This window comes from Alexandromys fortis, unplaced genomic scaffold, assembly GCF_014885135.2.
Source record: "Alexandromys fortis isolate MF-2015 unplaced genomic scaffold, M_Fortis_MF-2015_v1.1 scaffold_12, whole genome shotgun sequence".
NCBI lineage: Eukaryota > Metazoa > Chordata > Mammalia > Rodentia > Cricetidae > Alexandromys > Alexandromys fortis.
The window spans coordinates 6531317-6549072 of NW_026067937.1; the positions used below are offsets into that span (position 1 = coordinate 6531317).

Sequence of the window (17756 nt, forward strand, 5' to 3'; positions counted from 1 at the left end):
ACTTAGGGCTTTGTCTGTTTCCATATTCATTGCTGCAGGATGTTGGCACCCCTAAATAGTGATTCAAAAAGATTAAGTTCCTTCACAGTTTGAGAATTTCTAGACTGGTAGCTGCGAGTGTTGCAGCTCACTGGCAGACTGATGAGGTACTCCCAGTGGAACGGGGCACTGTGGTCCAGAGGCAGGATGAGTGCCCATCTTCCCCAACAATGCACTCCTTTCGCATATGACAGACAATGGTCCATTTTAATCTCCTGGAGCATATCCCCCTGCAGCTTGCTCGTGTGGAAGGGGTGTTGTTTAGTAATATATTGGAAGTAATAATAGATGGCCATTCTTAATCCTTGTTACTTGGTAATTCAGGAATCATTTGAAGATTGTTGCACTATGATCTAATGTGCTAAGTGCGATACATCTATAATAATTTGGTTAATTCATTTTGTCTGTTGAAAACAAATTTATATTCTGACAGGTGGTTTGTATCCACTGTTTTTGTTTGGTAATGAGGTCTTTATTGACAATAGTCACTATGATTTAAAGCAGTTATTTAGAACTTAATCCACGTTAAGAAGGCTGAAATTGCAAGGGAAGACTAGATAATGGTCTGGTGCCCTGTCAGCCGAGTGTGATCTTCAGAGACTTAAAGGTTCCTAAGTCTGAGGCTTTGTAATTGCAACCATGTCTGACCGTGCTGCTCTGAGTGCATGTATGTTAGAAGCTAGAGGGTGCAGCAAGGTGAGTCCTGCCCTGAGATTCACGTCTGTGCAGTGCTGGCCACTCTGGGAGGGAGTTAACTGAATTCAATCTTGGTTTCAGAATTCTAGCAGAACTCATTTTCATTTTATTTTCCAAGTTAAGTTGAAGAAAAGCAAGATAAGAGCTTATATGTAGTGTGATCAATAAAAATCCAGAGACAGACACTGGGGTTCAGTCTGAATGTCAGGAAAGCAAACCAGCCAGCCGCTGGCTTTTATCTCTACCTCAGTCCGAAATGGCAATCCTGCCACCAGGAATCTCAGAATGAGACTGTGTCTGAGAGCTGTCTCCTCCCATTTTATTATCCTCTCTAGGGCTGGGATTGTACACCACTACTGCCTGGTTTCTATGGCAAACTAATGTGACCACTGGGATTAAAAAATGTGTGTGTCACCACTGCCTGGTCTGTAAGACTGACCAGTGTGGCTGTCTTACTCTCTGAACTTCAGACAAGCTTTATTTATTAAAATACAAATGAAATGCCACTATACATGTAAGTTAACTTTATCTTTCGAAAGAGTGAGTCAGAATAGTAGTTTTGTATTTTACATTATATTTAATTCCAGTCTATTAAAATGGAATAAAATAACATAAAATTGGAGAAGGTGTTTTTAAAATGTTAGTCTGTATCCACGTTTCCAGTCTATTGAAAGATGGGTTGAGCTGTAATCCCACCCTTACTGAAAGCTTCCTATTGGGATATGTTTATGTGTTTCTCCTGTAAAGTGAGCATTGTTTCTTTTTCCCCAGTTGGAAAGTCAAGTGTATTCTAAAGATTCTTGTTTCCCACTTTTTGTAAAAACTTGTTTTCTGCTCTGTGTGAAGCTCTGTGGAATAAAACCAAACTGAGATAATTGCACAGAAGCCAGGGCAGTGCCTGGATGGGACAGTGAGGGGAAATGTGACTTCCTTACCTCGTGTGACACAACTGTGAGAGTGCCACACACTTCTGTGTAAGGTGTCGTGATACTTTGTAAAATTCAGAAGCGGTGCTTCTGAAGGACGCCGTGTCTGAGGAAGCTTTGTTCTCTGAGTAGGTGCTCCTGGAGTCTGAGTGGATTGTACTGCAGCAGGCGCCTTGGCTTCTGTCTGTGTTGCTAAAGTGGGAAGTTTGAAAGGAGAGTTGTTGAGTATAGCACTGTCTTGACAGTTCTGTGGATTTCGGCACTCAGGTTCAGAAAGGTACAAATGACGTGGCTGTCTCCACAGTTCAGTTAGAGCATCTCTCCCCCAGAGACACCTGGAGTCTGACCAGCCACTTCCTTCCTAGCCCAGCTCTTGTCAGCCGGATTGTCCTGTCTTTAAAGTTTGCTTTTTCTCAGTGTTCTATAACAAAGAAGGAAGTAGGCTTTTTTGATTTGACTTCTTTTTATCAAGCTGGTGACTCACTGTAGCACTAACGAGCACATTTTTCTTGATCTTCATACTTGCTCTACAGATAACAACCGGCTATCCTCCGCACTCATCTTTGGAACAGATGTATAGTCTTCATTTTTGGTAGAACAAAATTGTGTCATAGGAGGCAGGGGATTGTGATTGTTTATAAAATAAACATTACCATCAACAATTTTTGAGACATGTTTAAGAGAGATGGATGCTTCTGTGGACTTCATCCTCAGTTCTGTCAGCTGCCCATCAGGACAATGGACCAGGATGATGCTGCTGGCTTCCGTGGTGCCGGGGACCGGCTTCCAGGCGGGACTCTGCTCTGGCTGCTCCTGGGGCCTGCACTCTTGCTCCAGGTCCGCTCTACCTCCAACACAGACATGAACCAGGAGGAGATGGTACAGGAAACAGAGGAGCTGCCGTCTTCTGCAGCCAGCCACATGGCGCTGAGAACCTACCTGTGAGCCTCAGCTAAGAGTGACCCACTAGAACATAAACTGCTGGGCAGAACTGGACACTTTATTGTAGCCGATGCTTTCTTAGTGCCTTCCCTTCCCGTGTGTGCCCTGTGAATGGTGTGTTTAGATGACAGACTATGGAATAAGGAGGGAGGCTGCTTCTTGATTATTAATGGTTTATTAGCTAGAAATATATCTGCAACTTTATTTTTATCAGAAAATGTTGCAAAATGTTTAAAAATCTATGTGAATTTGTTAACATAACACTTCCAGGTCCGTGATTTTTTTTTCATAGCCACACATTCAAATCTTCCTGAAAGAAGATAGGTAACTTGGTGGAGATTGTTTGTGTCTGGGATTGGAATAAACTTTCAGCTGGGGTTGGCAGAAGCACTCGTCACTACTCTGCCAAGCAGGCCAATGCTGATCAGTGCTGGAGCCCTGGGTTTGGATCCTTGGGACTCATGACTCAGCCTCAAATGTCGTGTGTCCACTCACAGTGATTATCGCTAGAGTTTCAGTCTCGGGATCATTACGGACAGCGGTTCCTTGTGTGATAATTCGGTCTTAAGCTCCTCTGTGGTTCAGCCGCTGACTGACTTCTCTGCGTCCTGCTCTGTTGATCATGTGCTCCACTGGCTCTCATAACTCATAGCCTGATGTGAAGAGAGAGAAAGGGAATATCTTGTCAGATGTTACAACTTGCTGCAAATCAAATGTTATAACCAGGTAAATGTAAAGAACAATTAATATTTTCCTTATGAGGAACTAATGATTCCTGAAGTTACTGCAATTTTTTTTTTCTAAAGCATTTTGATCTGAAGTTAAGGTAGAGGTGCGCTGGCCTGGCCTGGGGTTGTGAAGAAACTGTGACTAGGTGAAAGTCGCAGCAGCAGGAAAGCATTTTTCTGAGGCAGTTCATGATTCTTTTCGAGTTAGCAGAGGAGCAGAAACACCGGAAGTGACTCAGAAACTTACATGACCAAAGTAAATTTGTACATGGTTCCTCAAAAGTTGTTGGAATTTAAATGAGAGTGAAAAATGGTACATTATTTCATTCTTTTTCTTTATGGCCAGAGTTTATTGTGTGCATCTAAGAATATGTCACTTCTCCCATTGCTCCAACAGCAGGAGCCCCCTGGAAATGGAGCATCTGTGACTCTTTCAAAGCATCCATGATTAAACAATAACAATGATGATATACATGGAAGGCTGGGGCATCAGGAGGTGTTGCAGGAGGAAGCTGCTTGTTCATCCCAGCTGCCCAGAACCAAAATAACCACACAGAAACTGTATTAATTAAATCACTGTTTGGCCCGTTAGCTCTAGTTTCTTATTGGCTAATTCTTATATTAATTTAACCCATTTTTAGTAATCTGTATATTGCCATGTGGCAGTAGCTTACTGGCAAAGTTTCAGCCTGTCTGACTCTGGCGGCTCCATGGTGTCTTAACTTCGCCTTTCTTCCTCCCAGCATTCAGCCTAGCTTTCCCTGCCTACCTAAATTCTGCCTTGCCATAGGTCCAAAGCAGTTTCTTTTTTCATTAATGGTAATCACAGCACACAGAGGGGACTCCCACATCTGGGAGGGCTGGGGGGCGGCAGGGAGGGCTGGGGCAGCAGGGAGGGCTGGGGGGCAGCAGGGAGGGCTGGGGCGGCAGGGAGGGCTGGGGGGCAGGGAGGGCTGGGGGGCGGCAGCAGGGAGGGCTGGGGGGCGGCAGCAGGGAGGGCTGGGGGGCGGCAGCAGGGAGGGCTGGGGGGCGGCAGCAGGGAGGGCTGGGGGGCGGCAGCAGGGAGGGCTGGGGGGCGGCAGCAGGGAGGGCTGGGGGGCGGCAGCAGGGAGGGCTGGGGGGCGGCAGCAGGGAGGGCTGGGGGGCGGCAGCAGGGAGGGCTGGGGGGCGGCAGCAGGGAGGGCTGGGGGGCGGCAGCAGGGAGGGCTGGGGGGCGGCAGCAGGGAGGGCTGGGGGGCGGCAGCAGGGAGGGCTGGGGGGCGGCAGCAGGGAGGGCTGGGGGGCGGCAGCAGGGAGGGCTGGGGGGCGGCAGCAGGGAGGGCTGGGGGGCGGCAGCAGGGAGGGCTGGGGGGCGGCAGCAGGGAGGGCTGGGGGGCGGCAGCAGGGAGGGCTGGGGGGCGGCAGCAGGGAGGGCTGGGGGGCGGCAGCAGGGAGGGCTGGGGGGCGGCAGCAGGGAGGGCTGGGGGGCGGCAGCAGGGAGGGCTGGGGGGCGGCAGCAGGGAGGGCTGGGGGGCGGCAGCAGGGAGGGCTGGGGGGCGGCAGGGAGGGCTGGGGGGCGGCAGGGAGGGCTGGGGGGCAGCCCTCCCTGCTGATGTGCACAGGTCTCTTTGGTCTGTTCCTGCCTTTCTCCAGTCTGATCTCCACGTGTTCCCTTGTTCTGTTTGCCAGGTGCCCAAAGTGTGTGTTCTCTTCCCAGGGCCCTGGGAGTGTACCTTTGTGCCTGGCTCACTGCCCTTTTCACTTGTCTACTCTTTTCAGGCTGAGGAGCTGTCCTCTTGTTCTAGGAAACTTCTCTTCCCTTCTCGAAACTGGGTTAGATGTCCTCCTGAGTATCCCCAGAGCGTTCTCACTTCTTACCTGCCGTCCTCTCCAGCTGACTCTTCACTAGGTGTGCAGGGAGCTTCTTGAGGTCTGAAGTTCAAACAATCGAACCCACTCTCGTGTGCTGCTATGGCATCCTCAGTGGACAAACACGGTTTTCAATAAATATTTGTTGACCAGAAGCTTCCCATTTGGGTCAGATGAGGTAGGGACCTTTGGGTGGGTGTTCAGTAAATACCATCTAACAGCTAAATTTACATCATTAACATACTTACTATTGGTAGTCAGAGCTTCTGTGGCTGAGGTAGAAAGGCCTGGTTGTTTATTCTGGTATACAGTTATGTTTCCATAATTGAGTTTTCATGGCATATTTATTAATGCTTTAGGTTTTTCTTTTGATATTCTTTTTACTGTATTGGCCAGTTAATATCTCTGCTGCATACAGCTGGGAACTATGTGTCAGTAGGTATGTTTATATATCTTGTATTTTTCTGTCCCTGTAGTTTTTTATTCAGCTTTGGTTTGGGTTTGTCTCTTATAAGCCACATTTGCAAGTATTTTAGTTTTGTATTCATTTTGATAATCTCCTTATAACAAATGGTTTTTATTTATTTATGCTTATTGTGATTACTTATATACTAGGCTGGTTTCTGTAATTAGACATTTCTCTTTTTATTCTCTTTTTATTTCTTTCTACTGGACAATCATTTTGTTGTTTTCTGCTTTTCCTGAGTTTTGAGTGTTATAGATTTTATTTGTATTTTTAAATCCCTAAGTTTTGCCAGTTGAACATAAGTTAATTCAGTTTGTTTTTCTTCAGCTGTACCAAAGTTGTGAGCACAGTTAGCATTCTCCCTAACTCTTCCCCTTAACTGTCCTGTCAGCTTTTGGAGTTTCTTTTCACTTTTTAAAACTCCCCAAGCGCTGCAATTTAAATGGGGGGGGGGGGAGTATTAGCGCCTTCTGTGGTAACTTGTTTCTTGTGTCCATCTGTCCTGCCTGTGTCCACCTGCCCTATTTGTGTCTCCTTTCTTGAACTACATCTTGTAAGGGCTCTTTTAAGTAATCACTAGTAGTAAATTTTCCTACACTTTATATGCCTAAAAATACTTCACCATTCATTCTTAATTTATGGTTTAGCTGCGTGTGTCTAAGATTCCAGACAATTCTTTTCTTCAGTGTGAATGTTATTCTGTTGTCCTCTGATCTTGCAGCAGCTGAAGTGTGCTCCCAGTCTGTCATTCCATTGAGGTAATCTGTTTTTTCCTCTGATAGCTTTTGAAAATGTTTTTTCTGTTGTTCCTAGATGCAGACTCTCTGGTTATCAAGTGTGGATTCATGCTTAGACAGTCTAATCCTCTTTTGTTCCCTGCTCAAGTTTTCATCAAAGTAAAACATGTAAAATTGAAGCCCATTTAATTTTTATGTATACAGTTACCTTGTTCAGAGCCTCCGTCCATGCCATAAGACTCTTTATGTACCCATTCTAGTCAGTAGAACCGTTAAGAAATGACAGCCATCTAATACTGGGAACCACATCTGGAGAGTGGTATCTTCACAGCTGCTTCCCTCACATCCTCAGGCCACTGCCCCTGGGACGCCTGAGAAAGACATCACTTCCTCAGACTGGCCCTTTCCTGCTTTCCCCTTCTTTAAGTTTCTGTTTGTCCTTATTAGTGTTGTCAGCGTCTCTTTCGTTACCATGCAGTGTCTCAGTGGTGCCTTAGTTCTTTCCACAATTTTTGTTTTTCTTCTTGACACTATTTTGTTTCATTTCTATAATTTTTTAAAAAAATTTTCTTGTGTTTGTAATGGCTATTTTACCTCAAAATATTTATCTGAAAATATTTGCTGCAGTAGCTTTTCTCTTCCTTCCCTCCCTCCCTCCCTCCCTCCCTTTCCTGTTATGTATACAGCATTCTGTCTGCATGTATACCTGCAGGCCAGAAGAGGGCACCAGATCTCATTACAGATGGTTGTGAACCACCATGTGGTTTCTGGGAATTGAACTCAGGACCTCTGGAAGAGCAGGCAGTGCTCTTAACCTCTGAACCATCTCTCCAACCCCTATAGTAACTTTTCTAAAATTCAGTTTCTGTTCCAGTTATTATGTATTTTGTTTTCATAATATTAGATTTCTTAATGTGTTTGAGAACCTTGTTTTGTGATTTGCTTTCAAGTGGACAGTGTTTTGTTTTCCTCCTGCCTGTTCCGCACACCCTGGTTTGGTTCATGTTTTGTCTTCAGGGGTAGCTTGCCACAGCTCATGTTGTTGAAGTGTTTCAGTCCTCCTGTTTCCATCCTTCAGCTCCTTATGAGAGCTAGCGTCTCTCATAGTCTCTCATAGTCATAAGCCCTGATTGGTCATTCTGCAAGCCCCCCAGCCTCCCTTCCCCTGCTTCTCAGCCCAGAAAACTGCAGTCTATGGTGTTGACTCCTGGCCACATTTCAAGTTTCATATCTTTTCTGTTGCATGGAAATGGTCTTCGTTGACTTCACCGATGTGTTTTATTTTCTGTATGCTCTTATGGTTTGTTTATGCATGTTGTGTAGTGCTATTAGGGCTTCTGAATTTGCCCTAATGTATTAACCAAAAAGTATTATAAATGATAAAACGTCTCTCTGAATGGAATAGTCAAGTTGTACTTAAAAAGCAGAAGAGCACCTGAGATTCAGAAGGATCAGGAATCCAAGGCTATCCTTGTCTACTCAAGCGTAGCATGGACAACATCAAACTTCATTTCAAAAACCAAATATAAGAATAAAGAGACATGGAATCTTTATCCCAGAGAAGAAATGCATTTATTATCTCTATAAGTATGAATTCATTTTTAATCTTTGTAATCATTTTTATAGCAAATGTACTTATTATAGAGCTTTTAGAAGACACAAGACATCCATATAAATGTACAAATACTTGTGTTTCTATAACACAGAATACTTTGTTATTAATTTATATTGTACACATGCTCGTATTATTTTTCATATTTAAAAGAACAAAACAAAGCTGGCAAGATGGCTCAGGAGGTTAAGGCATTTGCCTCCAAGCCTGATGACCTGAGTTTGGTTACATGATTGAGAGTACCAACTCCCCAAAGTTGTCTTTTGACCTCCACACATGAGCTGTAGCTTGCATGCGCGCACACACACAAAATTATAAACAAAATATAATTTAAAAATTTTTCAGGAAGCAGAACAACAACAACAAAAAACTTGTGTTGTTTTTTAGGTGAAGCTGTGAGTGCTGGAGACTCTTTGTGTGAAATTGAGACGGACAAGGCAGTGGTCACCTTAGATTCTAACGACGATGGCATCTTAGCCAAAATAGTGGTAAGCCACGGATGTCTTTCTTTATGTGCACTCCTTAAATAAAGTTCCTCCTGTTTGTCTTGTTATCTACTGTATAATACATTTTAAATTTACATTTACAATGTTCTAGTACCAAAATTTAGTAATTGCCTTTTTTCCCCTAGATTATTTTGTCATATAATGGTTGTAGGATAGAATTTTAGACCGTTTATATAAATGCAAGTAACCTAACCAGCTCAAAGCTGTGTGTGGGTAAAGCCTGACTGTTGGGCTGTGCTATGAGCTCACTGTAGAGCCCATCGGATGTGGTCCCTAGAGCAGAGTGTGGTGTTGGTGTAGCAGCTGAGACTGTGGGCACCAGTCACTCCCAAGTTGATAGTAACTGAAAGGTGCTGCCAGTCTACATTAGTAGCAGATTCATTTTGTGGAGTCTTTCTCTTAGAATGTGGAGATCATCTAAGTCGTGCAGTAGTGGGGAAGATTAAGTGCGAAAATACTACAGAATTCAGGTAGCTGCTTTATCCATCAGTGCCACTGTTTTCCACTGTTCACTTGGTTCTTGGTAACTATTAGTCTTATGTCATATTGGTTGATTGAGATTGGGCAGTGAGTATCCATTTTGCCCTCTACAACTTGAATTGCACAAGCAAGCTACCTTTCTGTTGGCCATCCCTTGTGGATAGGTGTTTGGGTCTGAGACCCCAGCTTGTCTCTAGGTGAATAGATATACCCCTCTTTTGTCTGTTCCGTACACACACACAGTACTTTAGGATTTTATACTCTAGTTTGCTGTAGACATTCTTTCTGTCCTTTGTGTTCCCTACTATAGCATGATCTTGTTGGTGTGTAGTTGTGCTAGCCTTTGATGTTTTATTCTTAACATGTAGGACTTCCAGCATCCATTCCTTGCCCTGTATTTTGCCAGTAGCCCGGTTAAAACACACAGAGGAACATACAGTTAATGCCCTTGAAGGAAATGTGAATTGAAGGGCAAAATTTTTTTTCTGTCTTTATAACTGGAAAAATCCATACCAAAAGTCATTTTCTTAATAATTTTATAGTACTTGGCAAAAGAAAAGGATGATTTGATTTACCATATGCCTCAAACTCAACTACATTTCCCTTTACGTGCTTTTGGCGGCCTGTGCTTGGCTGCAGCTCCAGATTGTTTGGCTGTGTAAGTCTTCCATAATGATAGCATTTTCCACTCAACTGCTCAGGAATGCATTTCAGATCGCTAGTCGTTCCAGTGGGTCAGTAGTGTCTGTTCTTCTGTTCTAATGCCTTGAAAATAGGCAGAAAATGGATACAGTGGACGGCTGCTTTAGTGGCAGCTATTTTCCCGCCAGAGGAAAGATTGTATGTAGATTTTTAGGCCTTTAATGTCTTTAGTAGCATCCTAATGCTTTCTCAGTAACAGGAAAAGTAAGCAGTATATTGCTGCCAGCGTGCAGTTTTACCAGGCAAATGGGAACAGGAGCCACTAAGGTGGTATTTTTAGTCCACCCTTCTCTGTCCAAGCAAGAGCTATGCCTTTGCCTTTCGTTGTGGAAAATCCTCATGTTGGTGAGCATACTAAAATGATTTGCTAGGACAGTGCACAACAGGTTTTGTTTTCAGAGTCAAATAGTTAAACAGTTGAGCTTTCGGAAGATAAGGCTGCTGCTGAGTTCACCCTGCAGCTCCCTCCCTGCGGTGGGCAGTCCTGTGTGGCCGGATCCACAGCTTTGAGACCATCACAGAGTAACTTGTGCTCTCTTGGTGATTAACTCCTCATCTCTGGGAAAGTTCTGGGTTCTTTTGCCGCACAGTGCTATCTTTTAAAGTGTTACAGTTTTTATACCCAAAGTCCATTGAAATAGGAAATATTTATTAGATTTTAATTGAAAACAGAAGATGCTTAAATGTTCCTAATATGTTAATTCAGAATAAATACTGTTGGTATAAATAATTTTGTGTTCTAGTTCCAATTTATTTCATTTAGTACAAGGACTTTTAAAATTCCTTGAATCAGCTAAGTTGTGCAGAAAATTTTAATTATTATACATGTAGAATCAGTCCATCAGCTTAGGCTTCAGTTTAGTATTCAGTAGATTGGGCTTAGAATCACATAGTAAGAGGGGTTATTAGAAGTTCTCTGATCTTGCTTTCATAATATTATGGCAAATACTACATATATGCATATAATCCAAATATATAACTAAACTTTCTATTTTTTAATTAAAAATATATTTATTTTGTGTTTATATTTGAGTACATGCATGAGCACTTGCCATGATGCTCATGGGGCAGTCAGGGACAGCTTGAGGAAGTTGGGTCTCTCCATCTGCCATTTGGATTCTAGGAATGGAGCTTGGAGCACAAGCTGAGCTGTATCTCAGTCATCTCACTGTGTCAGCCATCTCACTGTGTCAGCCATCTCACTGTGTCAGTCATCTCACTGTATCTCAGTCATCTCACTGTGTCAGCCATCTCACTGTGTCTCAGTCATCTCACTGTGTCAGCCATCTCACTGTATCTCGGTCATCTCACTGTGTCAGTCATCTCACTGTGTCAGCCATATCACTGTGTCTCAGTCATCTCACTGTGTCAGCCATCTCACTGTGTCAGCCATCTCACTGTATCTCAGTCATCTCACTGTGTCAGTCATCTCACTGTGTCAGCCATCTCACTGTCAATCATCTCACTGTGTCAGTCATCTCACTGTGTCAGCCATATCACTGTGTCTCAGTCATCTCACTGTGTCAGCCATCTCACTGTCAATCATCTCACTGTGTCAGTCATCTCACTGTGTCAGCCATCTCACTGTGTCAGTCATCTCACTGTGTCAGTCATCTCACTGTGTCAGTCATCTCACTGTATCTCAGTCATCTCACTGTGTCAGTCATCTCACTGTCAATCATCTCACTGTGTCAGCCACCTTACTGATTCCATTGGCAATTTTTCATAGCAGAGGTGGGGGGGGGAGGTGTGGAGGGAGCAGCACCTCCACCAGCTGTGACAGTGCCTGGCTGTAATCCTAGCACCTGGGAAGCAAAGACAGGAGGATCAGGCATTCAAGGTCAGAGTTGCCTACAGCTTGTTAGAAGTGGGCTATACAACCCTGTCTTAAAACAAAGTTCCATGAATGAATTGTAAAGCAATTAAGAAAGACTTGCTCATCTGGATATTAAGAGAACCCAACAGTTATTTTCAGCACTGCTTACCGTCTGCAGTGTCAGCTGTTTCTCTAAAGCCAAGCCTGGCATTGCCATTCTCCTAAGACCGTAGTTTTCAGTTCCGCTTTGTCCAAAATGACCTCCATAGGTGCATATTAGAGTTTAAAGGCTTATGCTTAGAATTTAAACCTGTGTAACTTTGAATTAATCCTCGTGGACCATGATATTTGTAATTATGAATGTGCCCTCTCAAAGCTCAGAGAAAGTTCTACCAAATGGAGGCTATTCTCAGTTCTAATCTTTTTCACACTGAAATTGGTAAGTGATGAATTTTGAGAGTGTCCTTCTTGAGTTTAAAACTAAGTCAGTTTTCCGTCCACTGTATAGATAGATACTGGCACCAGCTAGAGGTGCCAGGTGGCAGCCCTGAGCTCACGGTTACGATTCCACTAATGGACATGGTGTTGATCTAAGGCATGCTGCCGGTGGTCACTTCCTTTAAATCTTAGCTGTTGCATCCGGAACAAGTTGTAACCTTGGGCCTCAGGCTCCCCATCTGTTTATTGGGATATTAATTTACCCCCTGGGTTGTCAGGTGCCTTGAATGCATCAATAGAACCTTGCCTGGCTGGCACAGGGAAGGCGGGCAGCTGTCACTTGGACTCAGCATCTCTTCTCCATTTTAGCTGTCATTGATGTGCTTTCCCTTCAGACTTCTTATATTGCTTCCTTGTAAGCCGGGGTTCAGTGTGCACATAAACTAAGAAAGTAATACCGAAGAATAAGAGCTATTTAAAGCTGTGTAGAGACCTGAGCCATATATCGGTCATGTGACTCAACTCCTGTACACTAACTGCCATTTGAGCATCAATACACAGTTCATTGTTTTTCTTTTTCTTTTTTTCTTTTTTGTTTTTTTGAGACACGGTTTTGCTGTAGCTTTGGAGTCTGTCCTGGAACTAGCTCTTGTGGACCAGGCTGGCCTCGAACTCATAAAGAGGCCTCTGTCTCCCAAGTGCTGTGATTAAAGGTGTGTGCCACCACCACCCAGTAGTCAGTTCAATTTTAAAAGAATAAAAATACTTAAATAATTACTTAGTGTGCTGGTTATTTTGTAGTGCCAGAACTAAAAAGATAATGTCACTCACTTTTGTTGTTTTGGTTTTATAAGTGACAGTGGGTCCCAAATAGCTCAGGTTGGCCCAGGGTTCCCTGTGTAGCTGAACCTCTCCTGATCCCCGGATCCTCCTGCTCCCACCTCTGCAATGCTGGATTACACATGTGTGTCACCACATCTGCTTTTACTAGTGTTTGTGGTGACGTGAACTCTCAGATACCCTTTATCCAGGAGTCTGCTGTAGACACTTCGTGTCTTGGTCTCAGCATCATGCCCTTTGAGTCTGCTATAGTAAGCCCACCCAAGCTGGATTTAACATATGTCCATACCTAGTGTCAGTTTACAGGAGCATCTGGTTAAGAAGAAAGAAACACTGAGCTAGTCCAGGCTGAGGGAGGCAATTCGGCCTCTATTTAAACGTTATCGGGAGGCAGTTTGTCTCTTGTTCTATCCTGAGTATGTGCTGAACTATGAGGCATGATTTTCCAGTCCTTACCAAATTTACTTTGCAGTCTAATATTGATCCTTGTTGAGTATATTTGTTTTAAAAATTAACAACTTGAAGGTAAACACAGAAGTTATAATTATACATTTACTGTTTATGTGAAATGACAGGCGCTGTTCTAAATCCCTTAGATCTTGAACTTCTCTATCCTCCTAACGAGTCTGTAGAATGGCACTGTTGCGATTTCACTGACAGATCAGGAAACAGGTTTGGTGAAGCAGTCCTTACTGTGCTCGCAGCTGGTTGTTACTAGCTGCTTACTGTTGTAAAGAGCTGTGTTGAAACCCAGGACACCGTACACATGGGAGGGAAGACAGTTGACTTGAACAGACTCAAGATTCAAGATCTTATTTATCACCTGTGAGTAGAACATAGAGTACAAACACATCATCTGTTATTAAAACACGGCGGCATAAGAGCAGTGGAGGTCTTGGGTTAAGACAGGAAGAACATCTTGGATGCTTATTGTCCTCAGACTTTGGGTGCTTTGCTAGAGCAGTAAGCCAGGAGAAGGGAGTGTAGCCAAGGCCTGGTAGGTTTCTAAGTGTGATTATGCAGAGTCTCATTTATGCTTCTGTCACTGTGTCTGAGGCAGCTTTGACTATTTGCTAACTGCAATGGAAGTAAATGTTTGCACCAAACCTACATGCCTGGAGGGTGTTAATGACATTGAGTGGAACTGTCATGACCATTCTTTTCTGTAACTTCCATTGTACAGTCAGGTTGTAGGGTGGTTATTGTCTGTCCTTTTCCACTATATGCCTCACAGTGTCATTTTTGTAAGTAAGAAAATGTGAGCACTGTAAGTTTTATTTGCTGTTTGATGCAGTTGGTGACTGACTCAAAGTGTCATTGTGGTAGGAGCATGTGAAGTAATTTGTGTGCTTTGTAGTAAGTGAGACAGAAGGTGAGCCGTCAGGTTCGGATTTAGTCACCTGTCAGAAATCTAGTTATATTTTCTATCTTTTTTTTTAAAAAGATTTATTTATTATGTACACAGTGTTCAGCCTCCATGCCTGCAGGCCAGAAGAGGGCACCAAATCTCATTACAGATGGTTGTGAGCTACCATGTGGTTGCTGGGAATTGAACTCAGGACCTCCGGTAGAGCAGTCAGTGCTCTTAACCTCTGAGCCATCTCTCCAGCCCCTCTAGTTATATTTTCAAAGTGAAAAATTTGCCCCGAAATATTCTGCATTTGAATCTTGGCTATTTTGTTTGGGTGGGTTTTTTTTTTTTTTCCTTCAGCAGGGGGCTTGGATTTTCTTTGTTTGTAAGTAGACATTGATTTTCTCTGGTTCAGTTTTGAAAGGAAGTGTACTTCATAACACTACTTGTTGTTGTTGTCATTTTTAAAAGTTACTTTTGATGTTCAGTTAACAGTTCATCAGCAGGCAAGAGAAGAAAAGACACTAACCCAGTACAATCTTTACTCGTCTTTTGAAAAAGAAAAGGTAGGGCTGGAGAGGTGGCTCCAAGATTAGGAGTGCTCGCGCTCTGCAGAGGAGCCAGGTTCGGTTCCCAGCACCCACATGGTGACTTCCTCATGCGTAACTCCAGACATGCATGCAGGCAAAACGCTCGGACATATAAACTAGTATAAATAAATCTTTAAAAATAAGAAGTGCTAAAGGAAAATTAATAGTCAACAGAAGTAAAATGTTTTAGTGCATGACAAAGAGCTAAGCAACAAAATTTTAAAAAATTATTTTCCAAAGCTTATAAATACCTCATCTTTTTTTTTGCTCCAGTCTTATACATATATGAAAGTCTTTATTAAACCTATGTTCCTACTTCTTTACTGGTAATTACTAAGCTTAGAAAGCTTCTTAACCCATAGAATTTATGCTTATTTTAATTTAGGGCTAGTGTACTTACTAATAAACATCAAAATTAGTGTTACTTTGAAATGTCACACATTCCACAAGTCATGCTTTTCATGGGAATTGTTACATCAGTGAACACCTATAGCCAGACCTACTGTTCATGAAACCAATTGTAATAAACTTCAGTTGTTGAGCGGGAAGAGAGGAAATCCTACAGGAATAGCATTGTCTCCCACTACCAAAACTGTTCAATAGTGTCATCTTTTAATAAATAAATTACCATTGACATGTTTAAAATATTTTTGTCTTAAGTAAAGAAATCTGTCTTATTTTGATTTTTCGTTGGCAGATACTATGTGAAAACTGTCGTTAGTGAGGACACCACTGCATCACTGACACCTTCATGAAAAGCTCATGAAATATTTTCAAGAAAGACTTAAGCAATAAGGAAAGCCACAAACTATCCTTAAATTAACCAGAATTGTTAGCTAACTTTATCTACATAGTGGCAAATTTTCTCCCCACAGACTAAATTTACTAAAAACTCTTTACTTAAAATTATATTCTAGTGAGTAGGACTAATTTGGATAGTTCAGTCCCTTTAAAATTACGAAACCATTGTAGAAACTAGTGAAGATAAGTAATTGACACGGACAGCCCCCATGGATGTGAATTTATGGGACATCAAGAAGAAGTAAGGGAAGCTCTGGTTTTGAAGGCTGACAAGTCTTTCTCGCAAGTGGAGAATTAGTGACTTTCTGTGGTCCTACATTTTTCCATTTCCAACCATTATTTTAAAAAAATACAGGTTGAAGAAGGAGCTAAAAATGTAAAGCTGGGTTCACTAATTGGCTTGATGGTTGAAGAAGGAGAAGATTGGAAACACGTGGAAATTCCCAAAGATGTCGGTGCTCCAGCTCCAGTTTCAAAACCAGCAGTGCCTCCTCAGCCCTCTCCACAACCACAGATGTCAAGCCCTGCCAGGAAGGAGCACACAGCAGGAACCCCACGGTGAGTGCGTTTATGTGAACATATATGTTCAGTCAAGAATGAATATTATCATTTAAAACAGGTTACAGTTATTTTTGGGGTTTGAAGTCAGTGTCCTTCCTGTTCGGAGCGTTTTCACTGGGATTTCTTGGCCTTCCACTTTTTCTCTTAGGACAATGAAGCGTAACTACTAGTTTACATCCTTCTTCATTCAATAAACGTTAGTGAATACTTGTTTTGTTTGGATCCTCTAAAAGCCTTGCTTGGCCAGAGTAGAATACAATCATCTGTATCCTCATTGAACCTGAATTAGGTTCTAAATTTGCAGAATGACACTCATGAGACCTAGCTTCAGTTTTGTGTTCCCATTCACAGAATTCTAATTATGAAAATGTGAATTCTAGTCTCCAGAGTATAATTGATACAAGATGGAATTGTCATTTTGGCATGTGTTTCTGTTCAAACAGTTCTGTATTTGAGAGTCTGACTGGGGTAAATTTTTCCCAACCATTCCATGATAGAGCAGGTACTTGTGAACACTGTCCCCGTCTCAGCAAGCCAGCACTACAGATATGCACCTCTATACCTGGCTTTTATGTGGGTACTGGGGGTCCAGACCCAGGTGCTCATGGCTCAGCCCATTATTACTGTTTACAAAGCATACTGTGATAATTTGATCAGATCTGGGTGATCAGTAATGTTACTTTAGTTCCCTTTACCACAGAGTAGTTCAGATTTCCATTCTCGGGCTCCCTGTGTTCACCTCTCTGCCCTGTATGGGTCAGAAGCCATGTCACCTGTTCGTGCTTCACAGTCTTCTCTCCATTGCAGTGATAGCACTGTGAGCTCTGTCTTGCTAAGACTAGCCATGATTAGACAGACACTCTTGTGAATCTGCCAAGAGCTGTTGAAACCTCTGACCCTTGGAACTACACAGTATTGACCACACAGTGGCTTTTCAAAGTTGCTTTGCAATCAGTCAGTTTTATCCTACAGGAAAAAAGTCTTAAATTTCAATGTCTTGAAAAATCTAATAAAGACTTGGTAGCTTGAGACCCTTTTACCTGAGTACATTTCTCCAAAATTCTAGGGAGCATCACAGTTGCCCCTCCATTTGCTCCTTTTAAACCATTTGACCCAGCTTGTTTTACTCCGTTGTCTGAGTATGTAAATATTTACAGTGGTTACTTTGCTTAAGGGTCTTGATAGGAGTCTACACTCATCTGCTATAGGACTGTATGTATCTCAGCTTTTTTCCTATAAAATCAGTGGTGTTTTCTGCTGGGAGTGTTCGTGTTTATACCAAGAACTTGAAAACTTGCATCCAAGGTACAATTCAATAACAGCAGAACAGTCTACTGGGGCCTGAGGAATGAAGAGACTGTTGAGTGGGTGCAGAGTTGGCATGTTGGAAGAGGAGAGACTCCAGCGATAGATGGCCATGGTGGCTGCACAGCAGAGTACTTGCACTCCAAGCTACTCCATTCTATGCTCAAAAGTGCTTGGAGTGAACAGTTAGCTTATACTTGTACTGTGTAAGTATATGAAGGAGCACTATGGTTGGTTCCCTATTGGTGTCCGTGAGCTGAGCCATACGACATGTAGTCAGTCAAATTTGATGCTCTTTCTCCTAGTAAACATTTACCCTTATTTAAAGATGATTTAGAACTGGTAACTCCTTACTGCTGTACAATTTGTCTT

At 42.7% G+C, this 17756-nt stretch overlaps 1 protein-coding gene across 1 annotated transcript in view; it reads left to right on the forward strand.

The window, feature by feature from the left end:
- Pdhx (pyruvate dehydrogenase complex component X) overlaps positions 1-17756 on the forward strand; it is a 61347-nt gene that overhangs the window by 22273 nt on the left and 21318 nt on the right. The window contains exons 3-4 of the mRNA XM_050147082.1: positions 8382-8482; positions 15874-16076. Coding sequence (XP_050003039.1) covers positions 8382-8482; positions 15874-16076 — 304 coding nt within the window. The remainder of the gene's footprint in view (positions 1-8381; positions 8483-15873; positions 16077-17756) is intronic.